The sequence below is a fragment of the Euleptes europaea genome, chromosome 4, assembly GCF_029931775.1.
Source record: "Euleptes europaea isolate rEulEur1 chromosome 4, rEulEur1.hap1, whole genome shotgun sequence".
NCBI classification, from domain to species: Eukaryota; Metazoa; Chordata; class Lepidosauria; order Squamata; family Sphaerodactylidae; genus Euleptes; species Euleptes europaea.
Window position 1 is genome coordinate 14676503 of NC_079315.1, and position 24232 is coordinate 14700734.

At 46.9% G+C, this 24232-nt stretch overlaps 1 protein-coding gene across 1 annotated transcript in view; it reads right to left on the minus strand.

The window, feature by feature from the left end:
* Positions 1 to 24232, minus strand: part of TNKS (tankyrase) — a 113747-nt gene that overhangs the window by 19031 nt on the left and 70484 nt on the right. Inside the window, exons 9-15 of the mRNA XM_056848276.1 lie at positions 22539 to 22660; positions 21263 to 21354; positions 21089 to 21167; positions 13039 to 13210; positions 7556 to 7635; positions 5713 to 5858; positions 3205 to 3370 (exon numbers count right to left, since the gene is read on the minus strand). Of these exons, the coding sequence (XP_056704254.1) occupies positions 3205 to 3370; positions 5713 to 5858; positions 7556 to 7635; positions 13039 to 13210; positions 21089 to 21167; positions 21263 to 21354; positions 22539 to 22660 (857 nt within the window). The remainder of the gene's footprint in view (positions 1 to 3204; positions 3371 to 5712; positions 5859 to 7555; positions 7636 to 13038; positions 13211 to 21088; positions 21168 to 21262; positions 21355 to 22538; positions 22661 to 24232) is intronic.

The following is a 24232-nucleotide window of genomic DNA, read 5'->3' on the forward strand; positions in this document are numbered from 1 at the left end:
GCTTTATCTTGTTATTTGTTTTCCACCTTTTCACCAAATTAAGCTGTCCTTTAACATTAAAAACAAACTGACCCCCAAGCCCTTCCTATCCTGGATGAGTCTGTACAAACTCCACTATAGCATTAGGTTCAGTGGCAAACGGATTAGAGCGTGTAAAAAAAAATGTTGGATGCACCTCCGCATCAGCTGCGTACTGGTATGCCCACTGCTGATTAAGGCAATTATCTTAATTAAATCCATTGTGTCACAAATAGTTCCAAGAAAAGCATGGACGACTGGGGGGGGGGGGGGGGGAGAGACGTTCTAATTAATTTTGATCATTCCTTCCTTCCTTTCAGTTATTATTGATTCCCTTCAATTAGATTGAGTAAAAGGAGATTCTATTTCTGTAGTCTCCCTCCTGAGATGTTCCCTCTTTAAAAAAAATGAATTGGCCGGTGGCTATGATACTCTCCGGAACAGAAATCTGGATGCCATAGCAACTAGCGAGAAGCCTGAGAAAAAGATTACTCAGTGTCAGTCACGAGTCAGATTACAGGTGCTGTGGTGGTTTTTTGGTTTTTTAATTCAGAGAATGCGGAGGAAGGAGAAAAACACATTCTCTTGTTCTGTGTAGCAGTGCAGAGCTGGATTTCTGACCAGGAAATTTATTTTATTTGTTTATGGTTTGTATCCGACCTTTCCCAGCACCGGGAAAGCAAGGGACCCTCCAGAAGGTGTGAGGGAGGGTGTCTGAGGAACGGGCACTCTCTCTATAAACTCACCCAGGCCAATTTCCCTTCAAAAATAACCCCAAACTGGATGACAATCACAATCGGCTTCCCACACACACAGAAATACACATGAAGCTGCCTTATACTGAATCAGACCCTTGGTCCATTAACTCAGTATTGTCTACTCAGACCAGCAGCGGCTCTCCAGGGTCTCAGGCAGAGGTCTTTCACATCACCTGCTTGCCTAGCCCCTTTAACTGGAGATGCCGGGGATTGAACCTGGGACCTTCTGCATGCCAAGCAGATGCTCTACCACTGAGCTACAGCCCTTCCCCTTCTGCTTCCCCGTGATTGATTGGGAGGGAGGCAGAAAGGTGAAAATTTAGGAATACCGGATGGAGGGAAGGCCCCAGAGACCACACCCTTTCAACATTCAGAGGCAGGACATTTCTCGGTCTCAGAAGATGGGGACAAACACGAAAGGGCTCCCTTAATGCCTTGTTTGTGGGCTTCCCAAAACATGTCTGGCTGGACGCTGTTGGAAACAGAATGCTGGATGAAGAAAAACCTGCTCCCAGTTTTACTATGCTCACGTGACTAAATAACGTAAGACAGATGCTACCCAGTCACAGGCTCTCCCGTGTGTACCCATCAAAAGGGCTGGGTCGGCTAAAGGCAGCATCTACTAATCTTGACTCCTCTCCACGGCTGGTCAGTTGACAAGTGACTGCTTCTAGCTTTTGAGATTCTAATTCACTTCTCTCCCCTGGATATCTGCAGCCAGGAGATATTGTCTGCATTTGGTGCGCAGCCTTGAGCGAGTCCCTAGAGAGTCAGCCTAAATCAATAAATCTTCAAATAAGCATCAGAACAATTAAAGCTGGGGAAGTCTGCTGCCCTCACAGGGAATTCTGTGGCCTTTGGGAGACAGGGACAGGGGACTAAACCTTTCCCTCCATGCAAATCGACAGGGCCAAGTCGACACCACGTCAGTACGGGGCCCCAACTGGTCTCTGCAATGTCGGCAACTTGAGAGGGATGTGGAAAAACAGCAATCCTAGAACCTTAACCGTATTGTCACAGTAAAAAAAAAGGAGGAAATCTAACTGTAAAAAGTAGCACAAAGTATTTCTGTCGCAGCATGAAAACAAATGCCGAATTTGGAAAAGTCTCCCCTTCCACTCATCCCATCAAGAACTGCTTGCGCTGCTTTCTTCTAACTGCTGCAGTTAACAGGTGCTGGAATTCCCTTTAAATTATATACGTTATTGTCTTGGAAGATATATTTGGACAGCCAATCTGTCCACGAATAAGCTGGCCAGTTGGCCAATTCATGGACAGATTGGAGAACAAATACATCCTCCATGACAATAACGTATACAGTAAAAAGATCATTTTTTATAAAAGATTCCTGGATAATATATTAACGATTTGGGAGGGCACCAAGGAATAGCTAGTTTGGCCAATGAATTAACACCATACACTGACCTTTAAAGCCATATAAGGCCTGGGACCTGCTTAGCTTAAGGAACACCTTCTCCCTTAGGAACCTACCCTTCCACTCCGGTCATCTTTGGAGGCCTGCTTCAGGTGCCCCTGTCATCGGAGGCCAGACGGTATGGCAATCCAGAAAAGGACCTTCTTGGTTGTGGCACCAAATTATGGAATTCCCTTCCCAGGGAGATTTGTCTATCTATTTGTCTAGAGAGCCAGCATGGTGTAGTGGTTAAGAGCGGTGGTTTGGAATGGTGGGAGTCTGATCCGGGGAACTGGGTTTGATTCCCCACTCCTCCACATGCACAGCGGAGGATAATCTGGTGAACTGGATTTGTTTCCCCACTCCTCCACACGAAGCCAGCTGGGTGACCTTGGGCAAGTTACAGTTCTATTAAGAGCTCTCTCAGCCCCACCGACCTCACAGGGTATCTGTTGTGGGAGGGGGAGGGAAGGTGATTGTAAGCCGGTTTGAGTCTCCCTTAAGTGGTAGAGAAAGTTGGCATATAAAAACCAACTCTTCTTCTTCTATCCCCCTCAATTGCGGTCTTCAGCCAGCAGGTGACGCTCCCTTCCTGACCTCCCTTGTTTGTTTTTAACTGCTGATTTTATATACATACACTGTTTTTAAAGTCCATTTTAAAGGACTTTTTAAATTGTTTGCCGCCTTGGGCAGAAAGGCAGGATTGTGAACAGTTTAAATAAAAGACAAATTAAACGTTCATCAATATCAGCAGCTGTTATAAAGCGGGTGCCAGGGGCTTTTGCACATGTCCACTCTGCACTAAACAGGGAAGTGATTCGTTTGGTTTGCAAGAACACTGTCCATCTGAAGTCAAAGCAACAAGAATGTGGCGTCAAGAGTTGGTGACGCTTTGCACATGAATGTGTTTGCAGTTCTAAAGTAATGCTGCATTAAGAGCACCGCATGCTACAAAGTCCACAGACAAAGGAAACTAGATGGGAAGCAACTCAAGATGAACGACGAATGACATACTTTTAAAAGGAGCTTGCAGATCTCGTATTTTCCCTTTGCTGCTGCTTCATGCAGAGGCGTGAACTTCCACAGGTCTGCAACATTGACCGAAGCCCCGTGTCTCACCAGCAACTCTGCCACTTCATAGTGTCCATACGAACAGGCGTTATGCAGCGGAACTAAGCCACTGATGGAACAGAAAAAAAACATACTGTCAGCATCCAAAACAGTGTAAAAAACTGTAGCAGTCTTTCAAAATGATCAGCGTTCCTCTCTTTCCAAAGAGATGCAACCATCTTCAAGACAACAGATCTCCAAGACTATTAAATCAGCACCAAGTTGTAACAAGTCTTCTACAGGAGCATAACTAGAAATAGTACCCATTGGTAGTTGAGTGTTGCATTGATATTATTGTTACAGTAGCAAAAATGAGATTTTCTTGCCCCAGAACATCTGTTCTGTGATGTCTGACTGAGCTGTACCAGACAATAAAGGAGTCATAAAGCCTAAAACCAGCCCCCTGGAGATATTATGGGGACACCTGCACAACAATATATACCTGGCAGATACTCAGATGCAGCAATTAGGAGTTCTTATACTCTTGCAGGAGATATGAACAATGAATACATAACAGAAGAAAGTTAAGTGGAAAAATAGCAGTCCATATGGCTTGAAGCTTGTATACATTGTTCATATCTCCTGCAAGAGATTAAGAAAATACTATGCGTCAGACTTGATATTTCTATAGTATGCGATGTACGGTATATTTGTTTATTGCTCTGTCTGTGAATATGTGTTATTGACATATACTTTTTGGTTGTGATACTTTTTGATATATACATACATTGTATATTTTTGGCTTATGTTGTTTATTTGTAATTTTTTTATTCATACCAGCCGGGCCTGGTAACGGAACTTAGGCTAGTCTGAGTAGCCCCCGGCATCCTCGCTCTGCCTGGAAATCGCCCACCCTTGGAATCTAGTGGGGCTCCTTCCCCACTTTTTGGTCGCAGCAGCCTTCTGCTCTTGAGCTACTTAAAAAGCCTGGCAGGAATGCAAAGCAGCAGAACCGCCTTGACCTGAAGCAGCTACAGGTGACTGGGATCTGGGCTAAGAAGTTAAACTGTGGAACTCCCTGCCCCAGGATGTGGTGATGGCTGCCAACTTGGAAGGCTTGAAGAGGGGAATGGACATGTTCATGGAGGAGAGGGGTATCTGTGGCTACTAGTCAAAATGAATACTAGTCATGATGCACACTTATTCTCTCCAGGATCAGAGGAGCATGCCTATTATATTAGGTGCTGTGGAACACAGGCAGGACAATGCTGATGGACCTTGGTCTGATGCAGCATGGCCTTTCTTCTGTTCTTAAGTACTGCGGGACTCTATTTTTATCCCCCCTGCTGCTTTGTGTTTACATTAAGTCACTGGGAGAAAACCATCTAGAGGTTTGCCGCCAAAGGCCGCTGATATGCTGACGACATCCACTTCCTTTTCCCATCAGAGCCCGGAGCACCGACCTCGTCCAAAAACAGCATCTGGCAGCAGAAGTTAACTAGACAAGGACAAACATGCTTAAACCCAAGAGTTTGCTTTGCCTGCCTGCGAGAACTGAAGCACAGAAGAAGGTTTCTGCCATGTTGCTGAGGAACAAGACACAGTGACTGGACATCAGAACATTTAATGAGCTGGGGGAAGCAGGAAACCCTTCCACCCCCATAAGAACATAAGAAAAGCCATGCTGGATCAGACCAAGGCCCATCAAGAACAGCAGCCTATTCACACAGTGGCCAACCAGGTGCCTCTAGGAAGCCCACAAACAAGACTGCTGCCGCAGCACCATCCTGCCTGTGTTCCACCGCACCTAAGATAATAGGCATGCTCCTCTGATCCTGGAGAGAAGAGGTATGCATCATGACTAGTATACATTTTAACTAGTAGCCATGAATACCCCTTTCCTCCATGAACATGTCCACTCCCCTCTTAAAGCCTTCCAAGTTGGCAGCCATCACCACCTTTTGGGGCAGGGAGTTCCACAATTTAACTATGCGCTCTGTGAAAAAATCCTTCCTTTTTTCTGTTTTGAATCTCTCACCCTCCAGATTCAGCAGATGACCCCGCGTTCTAGTATTATGGGAGAGGGAGAAAAACGTCTCCCTGTCCACTCTCTCCAAACCATGCATAATTTTATAGACCTCTATCATGTCTCCCCTCAGCCGCCTTCTTTCCAAGCTAAACAGCCCTAAGCGTTTTAACCGCTCCTCATAGGGCAGTTGCTCTAGTCCCCCAATCATTTTGGTTGCTCTTTTCTGCACCTTCTCAGGCTCTGTAATATCCTTTTTCAGGTGTGGTGACCAGAACTGTACACAGTATTCCAAGTGTGGTCTCACCATAGACTTGTACAAGGGCAGTATGATATCAGCAGTTTTATTCTCAATTCCTCGTCTAATTATGGCCGGCATGGGATTTGCTTTTTTTTTTACAGCAGCCCCACCCCTCCCAAAAGGTCATCCAGAGAAACCGAGTTACCCTTTATCCTTTGCGTGAACATCTGCTCCATGGTGCAGCAAGTACTCCACGACCGATACTCGGTTGTAACCCGCCGCAAAGTGCAGGGGGGTTGAATGACGGCCCTCCAGGTCTCTGCAGTTCACATTTTGGGGGCTGCAAAGTTGCTGTGGAGAAGAAGAAGAAAACAAACTGCAGAAGCCAAAAGCAATGGGATGCGGGACTGAGTTCTCCCATTCTCAAGCCGTCACCTCCTACTCTAAGCATAAAAAGGAGGGGAGAGAATGGTTGCCCGCCCTCCAGGCTGCTGTTTTTGGCGTCTGTGCCTTGCTCCGGGCCTTGCCTTATCAAGGGGAAAGTTCTCGATTTCGTCATTTAAAAGCAGCAAATGGTACACACCAGTTAAAAAGGGCTGTGCAGTAAGAGGCAACATTTTGATGTATTAGAATTTAGAGTGATCATACTCTCTTACTCTGTGTTGTCTAGGCCAGGGGTTTCCAATGTAGCCCATGTGGGTACCATGGCGCCTGCCAGCACCTGTCCTAGAGCCTGCCAAGTGTTTGGGGAAGGAAGGCAGAGCTAGGTGGGGCTGTTGCCCAGGAAGGTTTCTGACTGGCTGTGCAGATTTTTGAAAATGTTGCTTTGGCAGCAGCTGCCACCACAACAGAAGACTCTTCACTCTGTGACTGAAGATAAGCTGCTGTCTCAAATACGCACATAAATGAGCCAACCACATAAAATAACATTCACAAAATCATGATATATGCAAGCAAAAATATAATATAAATCCCACCAATACATACAACAATCATGCAATAACCACTTACACAACTATCAACTATGATCCTAAGTAACGATCTACTAAAAGCTCTGCTCACGACCTGAGTTCGATCCCGACGGAAGTTGGTTTCAGGTTGACTCAGCCTTCCATCCTTCTGAGGTCGGTAAAATGAGTACCCAGATTGCTGGGGGTAAAGGGAAGATGACTGGGGAAGACACTGGCAAACCACCCCGTAAAACAAAGTCTGCCTAGGAAACGTCGGGATGTGACGTCACCCCATGGGTCAGGAATGACCTGGTGCTTGCACAGGGGACCTTTACCTTTAACTATCTACTATACAATGAAAATCCCTAAAGTTACTACTATATAATGGATATCCTAAAGTTACAGAACAATTCCACATAAAGGTGGCTCAGTACAACCGCAGTGACTTGACTTGTACTGAGCTGACCTTATGTGGAACTGTATTGGTGGGATTTATATTATATTTTTGCATACATGCATCATGATTTTGTGAATGTTATTTCATGTGGCTGGCTCATCTGCGTGTACATTTGAGATAGCAGTACATGTACATAGAGGTGGTGTTGCTGTTTATCACACTGAAGGTAAGTTGCAGCAGCCATTTTGTTGCTGGGCCCACCATGCTGTGTCAGAATTCCAAAGGTGCCCACAGGCTCAAAAAGCTTCCGGAGCCCCGGTCTAGGCTGCTGTGAGTCCCAGGCGCCAGGAAAAAAGTGACACAAGTACGCCACATAAATCAATATTCAAAAGCGCATGTGCAACAGGGAAGGAAGGCGGGAAAAACCCGTCTCCACGTTAAAGGTGGAGCACAGATGCCAGGGGCTCTCTTAGCGTGCTCTGAGGCTCAGTGAATTCAAAATGGAAATGGGATTAGAAAGCTTAAATTTTAGTCGCGGCCTTAAATAAACTGGCTGCCCCATCTTGTATACACGACACTTTCCCCGTTCAACTCTTCTGCAGAAAGAGCGCAAACGCTACTTTATAAGGGTAATGCGCTACAACCGTCATGTTGCCAACAAATAAAACCTTCACTCAAAGACGCTACTTGCGCCTGCCTACCTTCACAGTTTCCAAGTCTCCAGCTTTTGAGGCCTCCAAGAGTCGATAATCCACGTCCGATGTGTGCACCGGCGTGCTCTCTGCGTGACAGAGGAGATAGCGATAAGTCTCTGAGGCTTACAGAAGCTGCCAGCGGTTCAGTCAGGAAACACGTTGCCCTTCCCCTTCTCATAACACAGGAAGGCGTAAAGACCCTTGTTGGGAGGGCAACGTAGTGACGTAGGCTGGTCTGCAGCAGAATCGGGTGGCGGAATTCTGAGGCAGCAGAATGGGTCGTCCCACCTCAGGATACAGTGGGGAGGGTGATTCATTTTTATCACCCATTCATCCAAAATCTCCAAGCAGATTTTAAAAATTGGAAGGAGAAGAGTTGGTTTTGATATGCTGACTTTCTCTACCACTTAAGGAAGAATCAAACCGGCTTACAATCTCCTTCCCTTCCCCTTCCCACAACAGGCACCCTGTGAGGTAGGTGGAGCTGAGAGAGCTCGAAGAGAGCTGTGACTAGCCCAAGGTCACCCAGCTGGCTTTGTGCGTAGGAGCAGGGAAACCAACCCGGTTCTCCAGATCAGAGTCCGGCGCTCCAAACCACCGCTCTTAACCACTGCACCACACTGGCTCCCGTGTCTTGCGCTTATCAGGTGAGTCCCTCTGACTTGGGAAAAGGTTTTAGCCTAGCCCTAGCCCTTTGCAGCTGCTACAAGTTTTCCACCTATAAAGATTTATGAATGTAAGGGAGTTTTGAACAAATGCTCACGGAGTCCACCACCTCCATTACCACTTCCCATTACTCCATTACCACTCACTCCACTGTATGTGTTAACCAGGGCTAAGCTATGAACAGGGACTTCTTCTGGTCAAATTTCATCTCGAAGTGACTTTAAAGGAAGCCGTTATCAGTTTTAATACCATTTGGAGCAGTGGACTCTGATCTGGAGAATCGGGTTTGATTCCCTCCTCCACATGAGCGGCGGAGGCTAATCTGGTGAACTGGATTTGTTTCCCCACTCCTACACACGAAGCTGGCTGGGTGACCTTGAGCTAGTCACTCTCTCTCAGCCCCACCTGTCTCACAGGGTGTCTGTTGTGGGGAGGAGAAGGGAAGGTGATTGTAAGCTGGTTAAGAGTCTCCCTTAAGTGGTAGAGAAAGTCGGCATATAAAAATCAACTCTTCTTTTGCTTCTTCTTCGCCTGCATCGAGATAATACTCTCGTATCTTACCGGGTCATTGTAAGGATAAGAAAGAATGAAATACTTCTAACACAGTCAATGCTAAATACCCTATCGGCTCCCATTCAGTAAAAAACTTAGTTTATTATTGTTACTGATGAGCACTTAGAGCCTTTTTCAAAAAGGTTTTCTATACATACACATGCATATCTGTTGTCCAAAGTAGAACGAAAGTTTCACTTGAAAACTCTTATAAGGCATTGTAATGAAGAGTTGCACGGTGTGGTGTCAGAGCATGCAATTTTAAGCATTTATCGGCCATCCCTGAAAGAAGGAGAACGGGATCTAGTACTATGCGTTAAATGCGCAGTTCTCCTCTCTTGAAGGTCTGCCCATGCAATCTTTTTAGAAAAGCTAAAATCCCAGGGTTTGGCTGTTTGGGGCTCTTCTCTGCCATGATGAATGCTCCTGTCTGAAACACTGTGGAATCCTGCACTGCTGTACACAAAAAATTAAAATGGATCTGGAAATTCCCACGTCAGTGCTCACATTTTTCATCCTATATTGATCAAGGGTGTAAAATAAATAATGCAAAAAAATATTGCTGTTTCTCACTTATTTACCCCACCCACATGTATGTCTGGCTGCAAATTCAATACTAGCTCTCATTTTTAGATTTCAAAATGTTTTTGAAAGGTTGGTTTATTTTAACTCCCAAGCCTCAGTGCGCCCAGGAGATAAATATAGTGAGCCAGTATAGTGTAGCGGATAGAGTAGCATTCCTTAACCAGGGTTCCCCAGAACCCTAGGGTTCCACGAGAAATCGCTAGGGGTTCCACGAGAAATAGTAATTAATAGGCTAATCATACGTAAATCATATAGTGTCAGATAATTTATTGTGGTCATTGACCAGTATTACAAAGTTAAAACATCCTTAAAACAACAATGTAAATCATATGAAATCATATGTAGGGGTTCCCTGAGATGAATATTATTTCAAGGGTTCCGCAAGGGTAAAAAGGTTTAGAAACGCTGGGTTAGAGTGTCTGATTAGGATCCGAGGGACCCAGGTTCAAATCCCCGCTTTGCCATGGAAGCTTGGTAGGTGACCTTGGGCCAATCACGCACACTCAGCCTAACCTACTACACAAGATCATTGGCATGAGGATAAAGTGGAGGGTAGGAGAACAATACAACTTCCTTTGGGTCCGTATGGGGGACAAAGGCGGGGTATAAGTAAAATAACTAAATACCTAAATATTAGAAAAAGTCCTCCTGACAGCACCGGCATTTTCTAAATTCAGGTAACTGATCATTCCTCATAATTTTTCATATTTTAAAATTATATTAAGATCTGCCTCTTATACTGGCTCCCTTTCAAAGTCTGTTTCTACTGAGTTTTAACAATAGCTGCAACAACAGATGACTCCTCTACCATTCATCGGGCTCAGCCAACATCATCTCCCGACTTCCCAGGAAAATCCTATGCTTATATAAATTTTAATTAACGACAGTAAGGGATTCTGCTTCTTGCTAACAGAAGCTACGGCTAGACATGGAATGGGGCGATGTCTTTGTGCACCAGCAGGCAAACAGGCGCACACTTTCTGATAGCATCGTTAAAAGTTTCCTCGTTTGAGAAAGGTCGGGAAAAGGAGCCGAAGCACTGCTGCGCAAATAAGCGAAAACCTCCAGCACCCGTGGTCTATCTTCTGTTCCATGGCCCGGCCTCTTTCCCTTCTGTTGCAAGCTCCTTCACGCTAATGGAAATGCAGGGATTCTTTGGTTCGCTTAGCACGCTAGGTAAGTTAGCATGGAAATGTAAGAAGAGTTGGTTTTTATATGCCAACTTTCTCTACCACTTAAGGAAGAATCAAACCAGCTTCAAAGAGAGCTGTGACTAGCCCAAGCTGCTTTCATGTGGAGAAGTGGGGAAACCAACCCGGTTCACCAGATTAGCGTCTGCCACTCATGTGGAGGAGATGGTAATCAAACCCGGTTCTCCAGATTAGAGTCCACCGCTCTTAACCACTACACCACGCTGGAGACTGCTTTAGCACAGACGAAGAAGAGGGGTGAGTATAATTTATACTTACTCAACAGAAAACAAAGAAGTATCATTTAAAAAAAATAATCAACATTTAATGGTTAATGGAAAACCTAGGAAATCCATGCATGGGGAATTGGAACTCAGCCATGTCAAAACTGTAGCAAGCCGTCTACAGAAGAGCTGGACAGTCAATAGCATTTCCGTCTTTCGGAACCAAAATCAAAACACAGATTCCCTCCCTCCAGCTCTGCCTTATCTTATACCACAAGATACTTTGGAGAGGGGGCCGGGGGCCACAGTAGAAAAACAGCAGAAACCCCACCCCCGCTGCACACCTGGCTCCAATTGCACTTCTCTGAATCCCACCCATCAAGTGCGCAACTGAAGCATGGGGAACATTTAAAAGACAGCAGGGGGATGGTTAGGTGAATGAGCAGAAGTTTTGAGAGAATTACACAAAGAAAAACATGCACAGTGAGGAATGGAGACTGTTTGCCTTTTGTGGGTATTTTTGTGGGTTTTGAAAAGTCCATTCTGTTTTTGTTGATTTTCAACACCTGTTGCAAACAATCATGTTGCTTCAGTGCTGATTAGTGCCATTTTCATCCATCTTTACCCCTTGAGCACATGAAACCTGCCTTACACTGAATCAGACCATTGACCCATCAATTTCAGTATTGCCTACACTGACTAGCAGCAGCTCTCCAGAGCTGAAGGCAGAGGTCCTTTGCTTCCCCCTACTCCCTGATCTTCTTAACTGGAGAAACCGGGAACCGAACCAAGTGCCTCATTTGGGAGAGCCTCTGCTTTGCATGAAGAAAGTCCCAGGTTCAATCCCGGCCTCTCCAGTTAAAAGGATCAGGCGGTAGGTGACGCGAAAGACCTCTGAAAAAGGGAGCTGTCCCTCACGAAAGCTCACACCCTGCCAGAAATTTTGTTTGTCTGTAAGGTGCTGCTGGACCAACCAATACCAAAACCTTTAATGGCTTAAAAAAGAAATCTTAAGTTATACAATAAAATATTTCATATGGCTCGAATAATGTTACAAACATAAACAATATTCATCCCTGAGTTTTGTCATGTCGCACCTTTATGACACTTCGGCAGTATTTTGCCACTTTCTCATATTGGGAGAGCGATTATTCAACAGAAAAGACACCTTTGCAGGATCAGATAATCCAGTCTTGTTTACCAAGATAGGCGTTAACCGTTTGAATTGAATTTCATCATAATAAGAGCAACAGAAAAGAATATGTAAAATTGTTTCAATACAGCTCTTCCCACAGGGGCAATCCCACAGGGGAAATCTCACCCGTACAAAATTGAAGATGGTGCGCCATTGAATCTCACAAGGGAGACGGCTCTGCATTGCTATGGAACTTGCAGGAGGGAGAAATATGAGGATGACTGGCCTCCTTCCGGGGACATCCCCAAGTTAAGAGAAGAGCAAGTTTTATTTCTTCCTGACCTGGATGGCCCAGGCTAGCCTGATCTCGTCAGATCTCAGAAGCTAAGCAGGGTCAGCCCTGGTTCGTATTTGGATGGGAGACCACCAAGGAATACCAGGGCTGCTGTGCAGAGGAAGGCACTGGCAAACCACCTGTTAGTCTCTTGTCATGAAAACCCCAAAAAGGGGTCACCATAGGTTGGCTGTGACTTGAAGGCACTTTACACACACACACACAAGTTTTATTTGCTGCGCTATTGAGATTTTGGTATTCAAATGGCACAAGCCTAGGCAGAGCGCCAACACAGGAATAAATGGGTGTCGAAAAATGCGCTGCTGGACTCTTGATCTTTTTGACTGCTACAGGCAGACGAACACCCATCGAGAAAGACCTCTGACTGAGATCCTGGAGAGCCGCTCACGACAGGGGTAGAAGATAATGACCTCGATGTGCCGGCGGTCTGATTCAGTAGAAGGCAGCACGCCTATGATTATGGACACAGAACCTTCTGCGTGCTAGGTGGATGCTTGGCCACTATGGTTGCCAACCTCCAGGTACTAGCTGGAGATCTCATGCTATTACAACTGATCTCCAGCTAATAGAGATCAGTTCATCCGGAGAAAATGGCCACTTTGGCAACTGGACTCTATGGCATCGAAGTCCCTCCCCTCCCCAAACCCCGCCCTCCTCAGGCTCTGCCCCAAAAACCTCCCGCCGGTGGCAAAGAGGGACCTGGCAACCCTATCGGCCACTCATCCACAGCCCCCTACCCCTGGTCGCCCCTCGGCCCCAATTCCCTCAACGCCAACACCCACCGTTGAGTATCTGCTGCACGGCTTCGTTGCCCATCTGCGCCGCAGTGAAGCCCTGGAGGGAGATGATGGACGGGTCGGAGCCATAACTCAGCAGGAGGCGACAGGTCTGCAGGTGCCCAGCCATGGCAGCCCGGTGCAAGGCGGTTTGGCCCAGGGTGTCCAGGGCGTTCATCTGGCGGAAGGAAGACAGACAGGGCATTCAGGAAGATGTGGCGCCAGCTGGTCATTTGGTGTCACAAAGCTCCCGAGCCCCGCCTCTTCTGCAAGGAGGGAATGGAGCAAAGGGAGGCTCTGCATCGTAGCGATTTAATTACGCCTCTGGCTGGCCTGAAACATTTAACACCGCAGGATGATGCAGGGCCAGTTAAATTGGGTATTCTGTTGGGTGTAAATAATTACCTAAAGACCACTTAGGTGGTCATAAGAAAAGCCATGCTGGATCAGACCAAGGCCCATCAAGTCCAGCAGTCTGTTCCCACAGTGGCCAACCAGGTGCCTCTAGAAAGCCCACATACAAGACAACTACAGCAGCATTATCCTGCCTCTGTTCCACAGCACCTAATATAATTATATATAATATAATTATATTAAGAACATAAGGAAAGCCCTGCTGGATCAGACCAAGGCCCATCAAGTCTAGCAGTCTGTTCCCACAGTGGCCAACCAGGTGCCTCTAGGAAGCCCCCAAACAAGACGACTGCAGCAGCATTATCCTGCCTCTGTTCCACGTAATATAATAGGCATGCTCCTCTGATCCTGGAGAGAATGGGCATGCATCATGACTAGTATCCAATTGCCACTAGTCATCCTCAGTTGCCACAAAGAAAACTGCCACTAGTGATCCTCAAAGAATGCAAAAAATTCAAAATAACCCATCACTATATATCTTAAAAAATAAATATGAAACAGGTTAAATTGAGGAGCGAGTTCACTCAGAGCGGATATTCACGAGAAACCTAATTACCACTTCCCAGAATTCAGTCTACGGCCTCATTATTTGTTCTGCACCCACCCACCCCCCACAGTGAAAATGTAATATTCAAGCAGCAGCTAAAGATGTTCACAATATATAAGGAGGCCAGAAAGCACAGGAGCACAGCAGGCCGCTGCGAACATATCTTTCCGAAAGGCAGCACAAGACACTTTTATGTAACGGAAATGCAGCAGAAGCCAAGCTGAACACTGGGACCCTCTGCGCTCCCTAAGGAAAAGTGCTCTCTCAGCGAGAAGGGAAAATAAAGCAGGCAGGCACTGCATTACATTTCCAGCTATTCAAATCAGTCATGTTAAGTTACAGATGAATTGCGATTTTGTTTTGTCAGTCTGTGAAAATAAATCTTTTCTGTATAGGGCAACAATGATGAATATCCATCCCACCCCCCACCGCCCTCCACCAAAGAGTGAAATCACTGATACGTGTTGAGAATATCGTCGCCGGGACCACAAAGTTATTGTGGATCTGGGGAAGGGGAATGGGGAAAAAAGGGAACTTGTTAAGTAAGATGTGCGTCTTGCACAACAAGCAGTTGGTCGGGGCTTTAAACAGGACCCACAGATTAGCAACCGCAGCACCACCTACATAAACCCAAGCCAATGTATTTCAGTAAATTGGGAGTTTGCACATAGTAAAAGGTAAAGTTAAGTCCCCTGTACAAGCACCGGGCCATTTCTGACCCATGGGGTGACGTCAATCCTGACGTTTACTAGTCAGACTTTGTTTATGGGGTGGTTTGCCAATGCCTTTCCCAGTCATCTTCCCTTTACCCCCAGCAAGCTGGGTACTCATTTTACCGACCGCAGGAGGATGGAAGGCTGAGTCAACCTTGAGCCGGCTGCCTGAAACTGATTTCTGTCGGGATCGAACTCAGGTTGTGAGCAGTTCTTTTGACTGCAGTACTGCAGCTTACCACTCTGCACCACAGGGCCCCTATGCACACAGGCACCTGGGCACCTGTGTAAAAGGTAATATTTAACAGAAGACTTCCAGAGTGCAGAACAATGCACCATTAACACAAGATGCCTATGCTTCTGAATTGCAAATCATCCGCGTTTAAATTAGTTTATATAAGGCAAAGATATTTCTCTCTCTCTCTCTTTCTCTCTAATTTTATTTATACAAAATGCCTTGAGTGAAAAACTGCTGATCGGATTCCAACCAAGTCAGTCCCTTTCGCCATCTAAAGGCAAGATGGTTACTTGGCATTGTTTGCCCGCATTTATTTTAGCCCTTGTTTGTTGTGCTTCTTTGCAAAGCGCATGTTCCTCAGGAACTTGGGATCAACCCCCTTCAGAGGTTCATATCAATTTGACCTGGGCTTCTTAATGCCATTTCTGTGCCATTGGCGAGACTGGTGTGGTTCTTGGACTTGGCCATAGCTTAAACCTCCACCACCGCTCGGGCTACAAACGGATGAGAAGGGAGACCCGTGAAGCACTGCTCTCTCTTTCTCTCTCTCCCCCCCTCATTCAAGAACCCTTATATACTCCCCATTCAAGAACCCTTATATAACCCTCAGTGGACTCTGATCTGGAGAACCAGGTTTGATTCTCCACTCCTCCACATGAGTGGCGGACACTAATCTGGTGAATTGGGTTGGTTTCCCCACTCCTCCACATGAAGCCAGCTGGGAGACCTTGGGCTAATCACAGTTCTCTCCCAACTCTCTCAGCCCCACCTAACTCACAAGGTGTCTGTTGTGGGGAGGTGAAGGGGATTGTAAGCCGCTTTGATTCTTTCTTAAGTGGTAGAAAAAGTCGTCATATAAAAACAAACTCTTCTTGAACACATGAAGCTGCCTTATACTGAATCAGACGCTTGGTCTATCAAAGTCAGTACTGTCTACTCAGACCAGCAGCGGCTCTCCAGGGTCTCAGGCTTAGGTCTTTCCTTGCCTAGTCCCTTTAACTGGAGATGCCAGGGATTGAACCTGGGATCTTCTGCATGCCAAGCAGATGCTCTACCACTGAGCCACGGCCCCTCTTCTTGTCCTCTCCCAGCTTGGCTAACCAAGAAAGACTACATGGTTTTTCAGCTGGCAATCTGTTCTTAATCAGAATGTCTTCCCAGCAGTCTTTAGAATTGTCACAGACAATAAAGGATCGAAACCTTAACATGTTTCTGCACATAAGGAATAAATCTTTTAAAAGCTTTTAAAAAAACAGTGGGGTATTTGTTCATTGCCCTGACCTGGATGGCCCAGGCTAGCCTGATCTCGTCAGATCTCAGAAGCTAACCAGGGTCAGCCCTGGTTCGTATTTGGATGGGAGACCACCAAGGAATACCGGGGTTGCTGTGCAGAGGAAGGCACTGGCAAACCACCTGTTAGTCTCTTGTCATGAAAACCCCATTAGGGGTCGCCATAAGTCAGCTGCGACTTGACGGCACTTTACACACACACACACACACACATATTATTGCATTCCCCCCTTTTTTTCGGATGGAAGGCAATATAGGCCAAAACGCTCTCACATTGACTGCCCCATTTATTCAGAAGGCACACGGGCTCAGAGTCCCCACATATCATGAAATATTCAGCGCGCCAGGCTTTTAGGAAGCCAGCCGCCAGTGGCCAGATGTGTTATTTGAACGGGCGGGCAAGGCTCCAGTCGGTAGAACGTGGGTATCTTACTAGAAGGCAATTGGGAAAGCCATTTTAATTAACAGCCTGAATGAGCCATTATGTAACCGTTTCACTATTTGATTGAGCGCAAAGGCTCGTTTCTGAAATGCCTCCCCGCAGTAAACTAGCCGAAAAAAATATAGCAGCTGGCTCAGAATGCTAGAACACAGTATCCTACGCTCACGATTCTCTATATCGATGTATTTTACGATGCTATTAAAACTGGCTTGGAAGGAAGTCAGTGGCAGAGATCCGGAGAATAGCTCTGCTATATAATGAGCTCCTAAATTAAAGCGCACCTGCCTTACATCAACAATGCTTTGATTAATTGGGTATGAAGTTTCATTTTGCACGAGATCGCCTCAAACAATGCTTTACCGCTTTTGTATGTTTTATCCAAGCCTTCTTCAAGAGGCAGCATGGTATAGTGGTTAAGGGCAGTGGTTTGGAGCGGTGGACTCTGATCTGGAGAACCAGGTTTGTTTCCCCCACTCTGCCCGTCCCTCCCGGGAATTCAGCTGATGAGCCTTCTGAACCAGATGCTGGATTAAAGGGGCCATCAGAGGCTTCTATGTCTATTCAGGCTGAGGAATTCCACACACACCCCTCCCGAGGCCATATTGCCAGAGTCAGCCAGAGGTTCAGAAGGAGAATCCGCCCCCATGGTTCATGGAAGGCAGAAACTCCGAGCTCTGCCGAGTGAAAGAAGGTGATCGGCACGGCTGCAGGGCAGGAGAGGCATTCCAGCTGTAGAGAATGACAGTGAGTGATGACAGGACCAACCTCACTCTGACAGGTGGCCAGATTTAAGGAACAGCGAAGACCTTGGCATGGAAGCAACTTACTGAATTCCGGTTTCAGCCCAGCTCCACTCTGTTTGCTATCTTGCCTAAGAACGACCTTGAACTATTTAAAGACGAACCATACCACCTTGCCTGTGACCCAGACCTTGGACTGCTTAACGACGACCCTTGCTGCCTAGCCTGTGAAAAGTAAGAGACCCCAGCCTGATTTCTGGACTGCTTCTTAGACTTTGCCTTACCACTGCTGACCCCACTGTTTCTGTGCAGCCTCGGCTTCTTCACCCTCCACCGCTTCCTGCCATACCCACTCTCAGCTCCCTCTGCACCGTGCTGCAGTAGCAGCCCCACCCGCCTGCCCAGCCAGTACAGTGGCGGACGCTAATCTGGTGAACCGGGTTGGTTTCCCCACTCCTACACATGAAGCCAGCTGGGTGACCTTGGGCTAGTCACAGCTCTCTTAGAGCTCTCTCAGCCCCACCTACCTCAAAGGGTGTCTTGTTGTGGGGAGGGGAAGGTTATTGTAAGCCGGTCTGATTCTCCCTTAAATGGTAGAGAAAGTCAGCATATAAAAACCAACTCCTCTTCTTCTGTCCAGTGCAAAATAGTGCACTCCTATGCACTTGATCCAAACAACAACAAGAAGATGAGTTGGTTTTTATATGCCGACTTTCTCTACCACTTAAGGAAGACTCAAACCGACTTACAATCATCTTCCCTTCCCCTCCCCACAACAGACATCCTGTGAAGTAGGTGAGGCTTAGAGAGTGTGACTAGCCCAAGGTCACCCAGCTGGCTTCGTGTGGAGGAGTGGGGAAACAAATCCAGTTCACCAGATTAGCCTCCGCCGCTCATGTGGAGGAGTGGGGGAGCAAACCCGGTTCTCCAGATCAGACTCCCAGCGCTCCAAACCACTACACCATGCTGGCTCTCTGCAGAATACCCCAAAAGTATCTACGTCTGAATGCTCCTCTGCTATGCGACCAACTTTACGAAATCTCACCTAGAACTGTGAACCTGCCCCCCCACATAAAAGAGGGGAGACAACTCAACTGCTTCACACAGTGAGGGGCTGAGGCTACAAGGCCTGCTGTCCACCCAAGGTCCTGGAGCCCAGGTGTATGTTTGGGTCTTTGGCTCATCTGACTGATTTTGGAAGGGTGAAGGCCCCAAAGAAACACAGCTCTTTGTGGAGGGTTCCGAGGATTTTCTTGCTTCGGGTTCTAGGAACAGTCAATTTCAGATAATGAAGTGAACACACCTAAACCAGGACACTGGCTTGGGGCCCATTCATCTTCCCACAAAGAGAGAATGAAGAAAAAGAACCAGGTACGCATAAAACCAGAGATATAATTCACCTTTCAGAGGCTCATTATCTCAGTCTGCCAAGAGACGAGACGGTTCCCCATGCCTACCATAAAAGCAGATTCGAGACCTTTACAGCCATCCTGAATCCTGCCTTTTAGAAGAAGAGAACTTAAACCTTCAAGGAAAATGATACACCTAAAGAGAACATAACCAAACACGTCTACACTCAATGTGGTAGACATACTTCTTATCCTAATCTAAATTGCTGAAAGAAAAATCAGTTCACCCAGCCCCAAAAATACAGCCTTAAGTTTACGTCAATGGAAGCAACCACGGGAGACAAGAACTAAAGATAAAGGTAGTCCCCTGGGCAATCAATCAATCTTTATTAAAAACAGTCATAGACCAGTACAGCTCTTCACAACCCTTGGGCAAACACCAGGTTATTACTGACCCATGGGGGGACGTCACATCCCAACGTTTACTAGGCAAACTATGTTTGTGGGATGGTTTGCCATTGCCTTCCCCAGTTGTCTACACTTTACCCCCAGCAAGCCGGGTACTCATTTTCCGACCTTGGAAGGATGGAAGGCTGAGTCAGCCTTGAGCCAACTACCTGAAACCGACTTCCGTCAGGATCGAGCTCAGGTCGTGAACATAGCTTGGATTGCAGCACTGAAGCTTACCACTCTGCACCATTGGGCAAGAACTAGAGTAATAATATTGTCAAGTATCCAGCAACAAACTCTAACATTTACGGATTATGCATCTGCACCTATGTCCTTTAAAGACATTTCAAAGGATATGACAGACAGGGCTAACAAAAAGATCTCGGTGCTGAGAGCACAACCTTGCAGGCTTTGTAAAAGGTGCTCTTTTTAAATGTGCATCTATGTTGTAACCCACCAGTAGGCCTTGAGCAATACGTAATTAACATTTTGATCGCAGCACCTCTGGCTGATCAGCACACACGCCAGACTAGTAAGCCGTTCAAGCGTTGAACACATGAAGCTGCCTTATACTGAACCAGAACCTTGGTCCATCAAAGTCAGTATTGTTTACTCAGACCGGCAGTGGCTCTCCAGGGTCTCAGGCGGAGGTCTTCCACATTACCTACTTGCCTAGTCCCTTTAACTGGAGATGCCGGGGATTGAACTTGGGACCGTCTGCATGCCAAGCAGATGCTCTGCCCCTGAGCCACAGCCCCTCCCCTACACACACAGCTGCAGCGAGGGCCACAGTGCCCCAACCACTGGAATCCTCCCTTGGAAACTTGAACACTGAAGTCAGGAGGATCTGGTGCTGAACCAGGCAACACAGAAGGGGGTGGCAAGCATAGGCAACCCCCGCTGCTCTCCAGAGCCCACTGCCCCCAGCCTCACCATGACTGGGGCTACAGACCACTTTTGTGAACCTAGCTGGCAGCATCAAGCCTCGCACCGAGGCTGACTATAGAAAAAACTAAAAGAAAACTGATACAAGCGTCACTATTCACCCCCAGAAAACTGTTCAGAGCTAAGACAGGCTTTGCCGAGCATACTGTGTGCATCAAATGAAGATTAACACCCCCAAAAATATCCCAAAAGTAACCGTTAAAAAGACAACTTAAAACAGGTGCGTGAATCAGTTTAGACGTCAGTCTGAACCACCAGGGAACATCTGGAAATTACTTTTGCCACCTATCAGAGGGGCTGTGGCTCAGTCATAGAGCCTCTGCTTGGCATGCAGAAGGTCCCAGGTTCAATCCCCGGCATCTCCAGTTAAAGGGACTGGGCAAGTAGGTGATGTGAATAGACCTCTCAGCCTGAGACCCTCGAGAGCCACTGCTGGTCTTAATAGACAATACTGACTTTTATGGACCAAGGGTCTGATTCAGTAGAAGGCAGCTTCATGTGTTCAGAGCGTGTGTGTATACACACACACACACACACACACACACTGATGGGTGGCAAAAGTAATTTACAGATGTTCCCTGTGGGACATCGCACAACATACATACATATGCACACAACAGCAGCTACATTTAGACATATGACAGAAGACCCCCAATTTCTCTGAAGCCAACAGAGCTCCTGGAACAATCAGGCTTCTCCAGCTAGCATACCCGTGTACACAAGTCACCTCCATGTTCAGAGGCAGCAAACCTCTGAATACCAGCACCAAAAGACAATATCAGGGGAAGGCCTCGGCCTCTATATCCTGCTGTTGGCCCCCCAGAGGAACAGCTGGCCTCAGTATGAGGCAGGATGCTGGATTACATGGACCACTGGTCTGATCCAGCAGGGCTCTTCTGGTGTTCTTAAAGCGCGGTGCAACACTTACCTTCGCGCCATGCTTGTGCAGAACTTCCATCACGTCGTTGTGCGCTCGTTCGGCCGCCACGTGCAAAGGCGTCATGAAACTGGGATTGAAAAAGAGATACAAATGAACAGCTCTGAAAACGGGACCCTAATTCCAGCTCAGAACAAACGCCGCCACATGAAAGAATCCACGTACTCTTTGTTTTTCTCATTCACGTTGGCCCCTTTCCGAAGCAGTAACTCGGTGACTTGTTTCCGCTTGGGGTGAAGAGATGCCACGGCACAGTGCTGCAAATGAAACGGCACTCCGTGAACACACTAAAGCCTTAAGGTGGGAGAAAAAGATACTGAAGGGGATATGGAAGAAGCAGACAGGGCTTGCAACCGGTCTGTATATTTCAAGGTTAGTACAGGACAAGTAACTCATTTTTTCTGGATGTAGGGCTGGATTGGAGTCCAAAGCAAGGTGTTTCTTTCTTTCTCCCTGGTCTTAGACCGATGCCTTGAACAATTACACCATAAAACTTAAGTAAGACCCATCTCCAAAAACACCTCCCTTCATCTCTTCTCTGCAGCCTCCAAAAAAACGAGCAACAAAATAAGTACGCTGAGGGTCAGAGTCCTCTAAGAGGAACTGAACCTTTTGCTCCAAAGTTGCTTGAGAAGATGTGGACCATTTGTTAAAACGTGGTGTTTTTAGCCTAAGTTGGTACACGTAAAGACAGTGCAAAAGGATATGTACCAAAAAGTCCACTGACTGAAGAGGGCAGGGACACAGTCGGTCTGAAAAAGGGATCTTTAGCATACGGCCCAGCAAAACCATTGAAAAAGGACAATTAAATCTTGAACACATAAAGATTCTGCATAACTTTGGACTAACCAGAGAATCCATATAGGAAGGAAGATTACCCTTAGATAACAGGCCCAGGGCAAGTGGGGAACACGTCCTTCGAACATCAAAATGAGAGTAACTCTTATCTCTAGCATAGATCAATTTGGCCACATGTTTTTTACACTGATCTACGGAAGAAGAGTAAAGGTCTTGCTCCAAAGTTGCTCGAGAAGATGTGGGCCATTTGTTAAAACATGGTATAATCCATTTTAGCCTAAGCTGGTACACATAAGGACAGTGCAAAAGGATATGTACCAAGGAGTCCACTGACTGAAGAGGGCAGGGACCCAGCTGGTGTGAAAAAGGGACCTTTAGCATATGGCCCAGCAAAACCATTCCAAAGCAAGGTCATGGAAATGCAGCAGGGAGACAGCTCGGTTTGTCGCCCAGCTTCCATTTCCTGCTTTTTCTACAGCAGTTCCCTCGGCTAAAGAGGCCAGCTGCCTCCAGCTGGATTCACGAAGGGCTGAACGACATTTACCCTGAAGAACAAGTCTGACCACAGACTGCTTCGGCAACCATTATGTATGCATAGCCTGAAGTGCTGCCTAAAACAAACCGAGCAACTCCGCGATCTCACCAGTGCCGTCTCGTGGGACTGCGGCTGCTTGAAATTAATGACCTCCAAGGCGAGTGCCTTCTTCACTTTGGCTAAGTCGGCTTCTCTCGCTGCCTGGAGTAACGAATGTCCTTTGAATTCATCTGCAGGGGGAGAACACACAAAATATTCATGAGCCTGTCAGGTTTATACAACGTTAAATTTAGAAAATGACCATGAGCTCGAGGGAGGAGGGGAGTGAGGGAGGACGCTAGCTCTATACGTTTCACAATCCTAATTTAGTCACCAGAATGAACCTGGGGAAGGAAAAAGAGTATTTATTGGGCTAAGAGGGGTGTGTGTGGGGGAGGTTCTCGTTTCAACAACGTTTCTCAACCTAGCAATTACTTTAGTGCAAAATTAGTTTGTTCCAGTCACAGCGGCTCTCGAAAGGGCCCAGTTGAGAAAACATCAATTGCAAGCATGTGAAAATACAACTCTGAAATATCAGCAACCGGAAACTGGAACAAGCGCAAAGCCAGCTGTAGAAATTCTGTCCCAATGATGCACCAACACCCCCCCCCCAAGCAAAACAAGCTACCTCGCCCAGTTCAGATTATAATTCAGGTGTGTCAAAACTATTCGTCGCAAAGGCCCAACAAAACAAAGAAAGGCTTCTAAACCGACTCTCGGTGCAGTCCTAAATAGAGTCCCTTTTTTAAAGTCTACTGAAGTCAATGGGATTTCAATGGTATTAGAAGGGTATAGCTGTCTAGGGTAGAATCAGAGAATCATAGAGTTGGAAGGGACCTCGAGGATCATCTAATCCAGGGTGGGGAACGTCAGGCCCGGGGGCTGTTTAAGGCCCACGAAATCATTTGGTCTGGCCCTTCGTGGGTCCTGGCAGATCTCTAGCTCAAAAGGATCTAAGACTGATGATCCACCCCCTCCTGCGGACAGGAATAGCCTCTATTCAAGGCGGATGTGAGTTTGTTTTGCCGAGAAAAGGAACCTTTCCCCCCGCCTTGCAGAGGAGTTGTTAGCTATGGAGCTGCTAGGACCTCCCAAGAAACTGTGTTAACCCTTTCCCACCCGGGCGGTGGAGAAACATATTCCCTTTGTACTACAAGAGGGCTGGGGCAGAAGTGGCAACAATGGAGGGGCTAAAGGGGGCAGGGCCAGAATGCGTGGGGGGGTGTTCTTAGCCAGTGTGTTCTGATTTCATCCCTGCAGGCGGAGGTAGCAGGAGCCGGCTGTAGAATCCGGCCCTGACCATACGGAGCAGAAGCAACTCCGGCATGTGGCTGGATGGCTACGCCCGCCTGGTGCAACAGACCATCCTGTGCCACCAGGTGGGCGAGCGCACCACCAGTTGGATGCCTGCCTGCTTGCCTATGGGGGGAGTCATCTGGGGCAGCTGCCTGCTTGGGGCTTGGTCGGCTAATTTTTAAGCTGATAATTTTGTATGGCCCGCGAATGATGTTATAAATATCCAAATGGCCCTTGGCGGAAAAAAGATTCCCCGCCCATGATCTAGTCCAACCCCCTGCACAATGCAGGAAATTCACAACTCAAGAATACCTCTGCAACCATAAGGGTAACAATTTTCTGTGTGCGTTGGTTAAAATAAAGTGAGTTTGGCCCATCACATGCAGTATTTCTGCACCCCTCAAAGAATCGCAGCACCCATTACAGCCCTCTCTAGAGGCGAGCACGTTGTCCACGAGAGATACCTA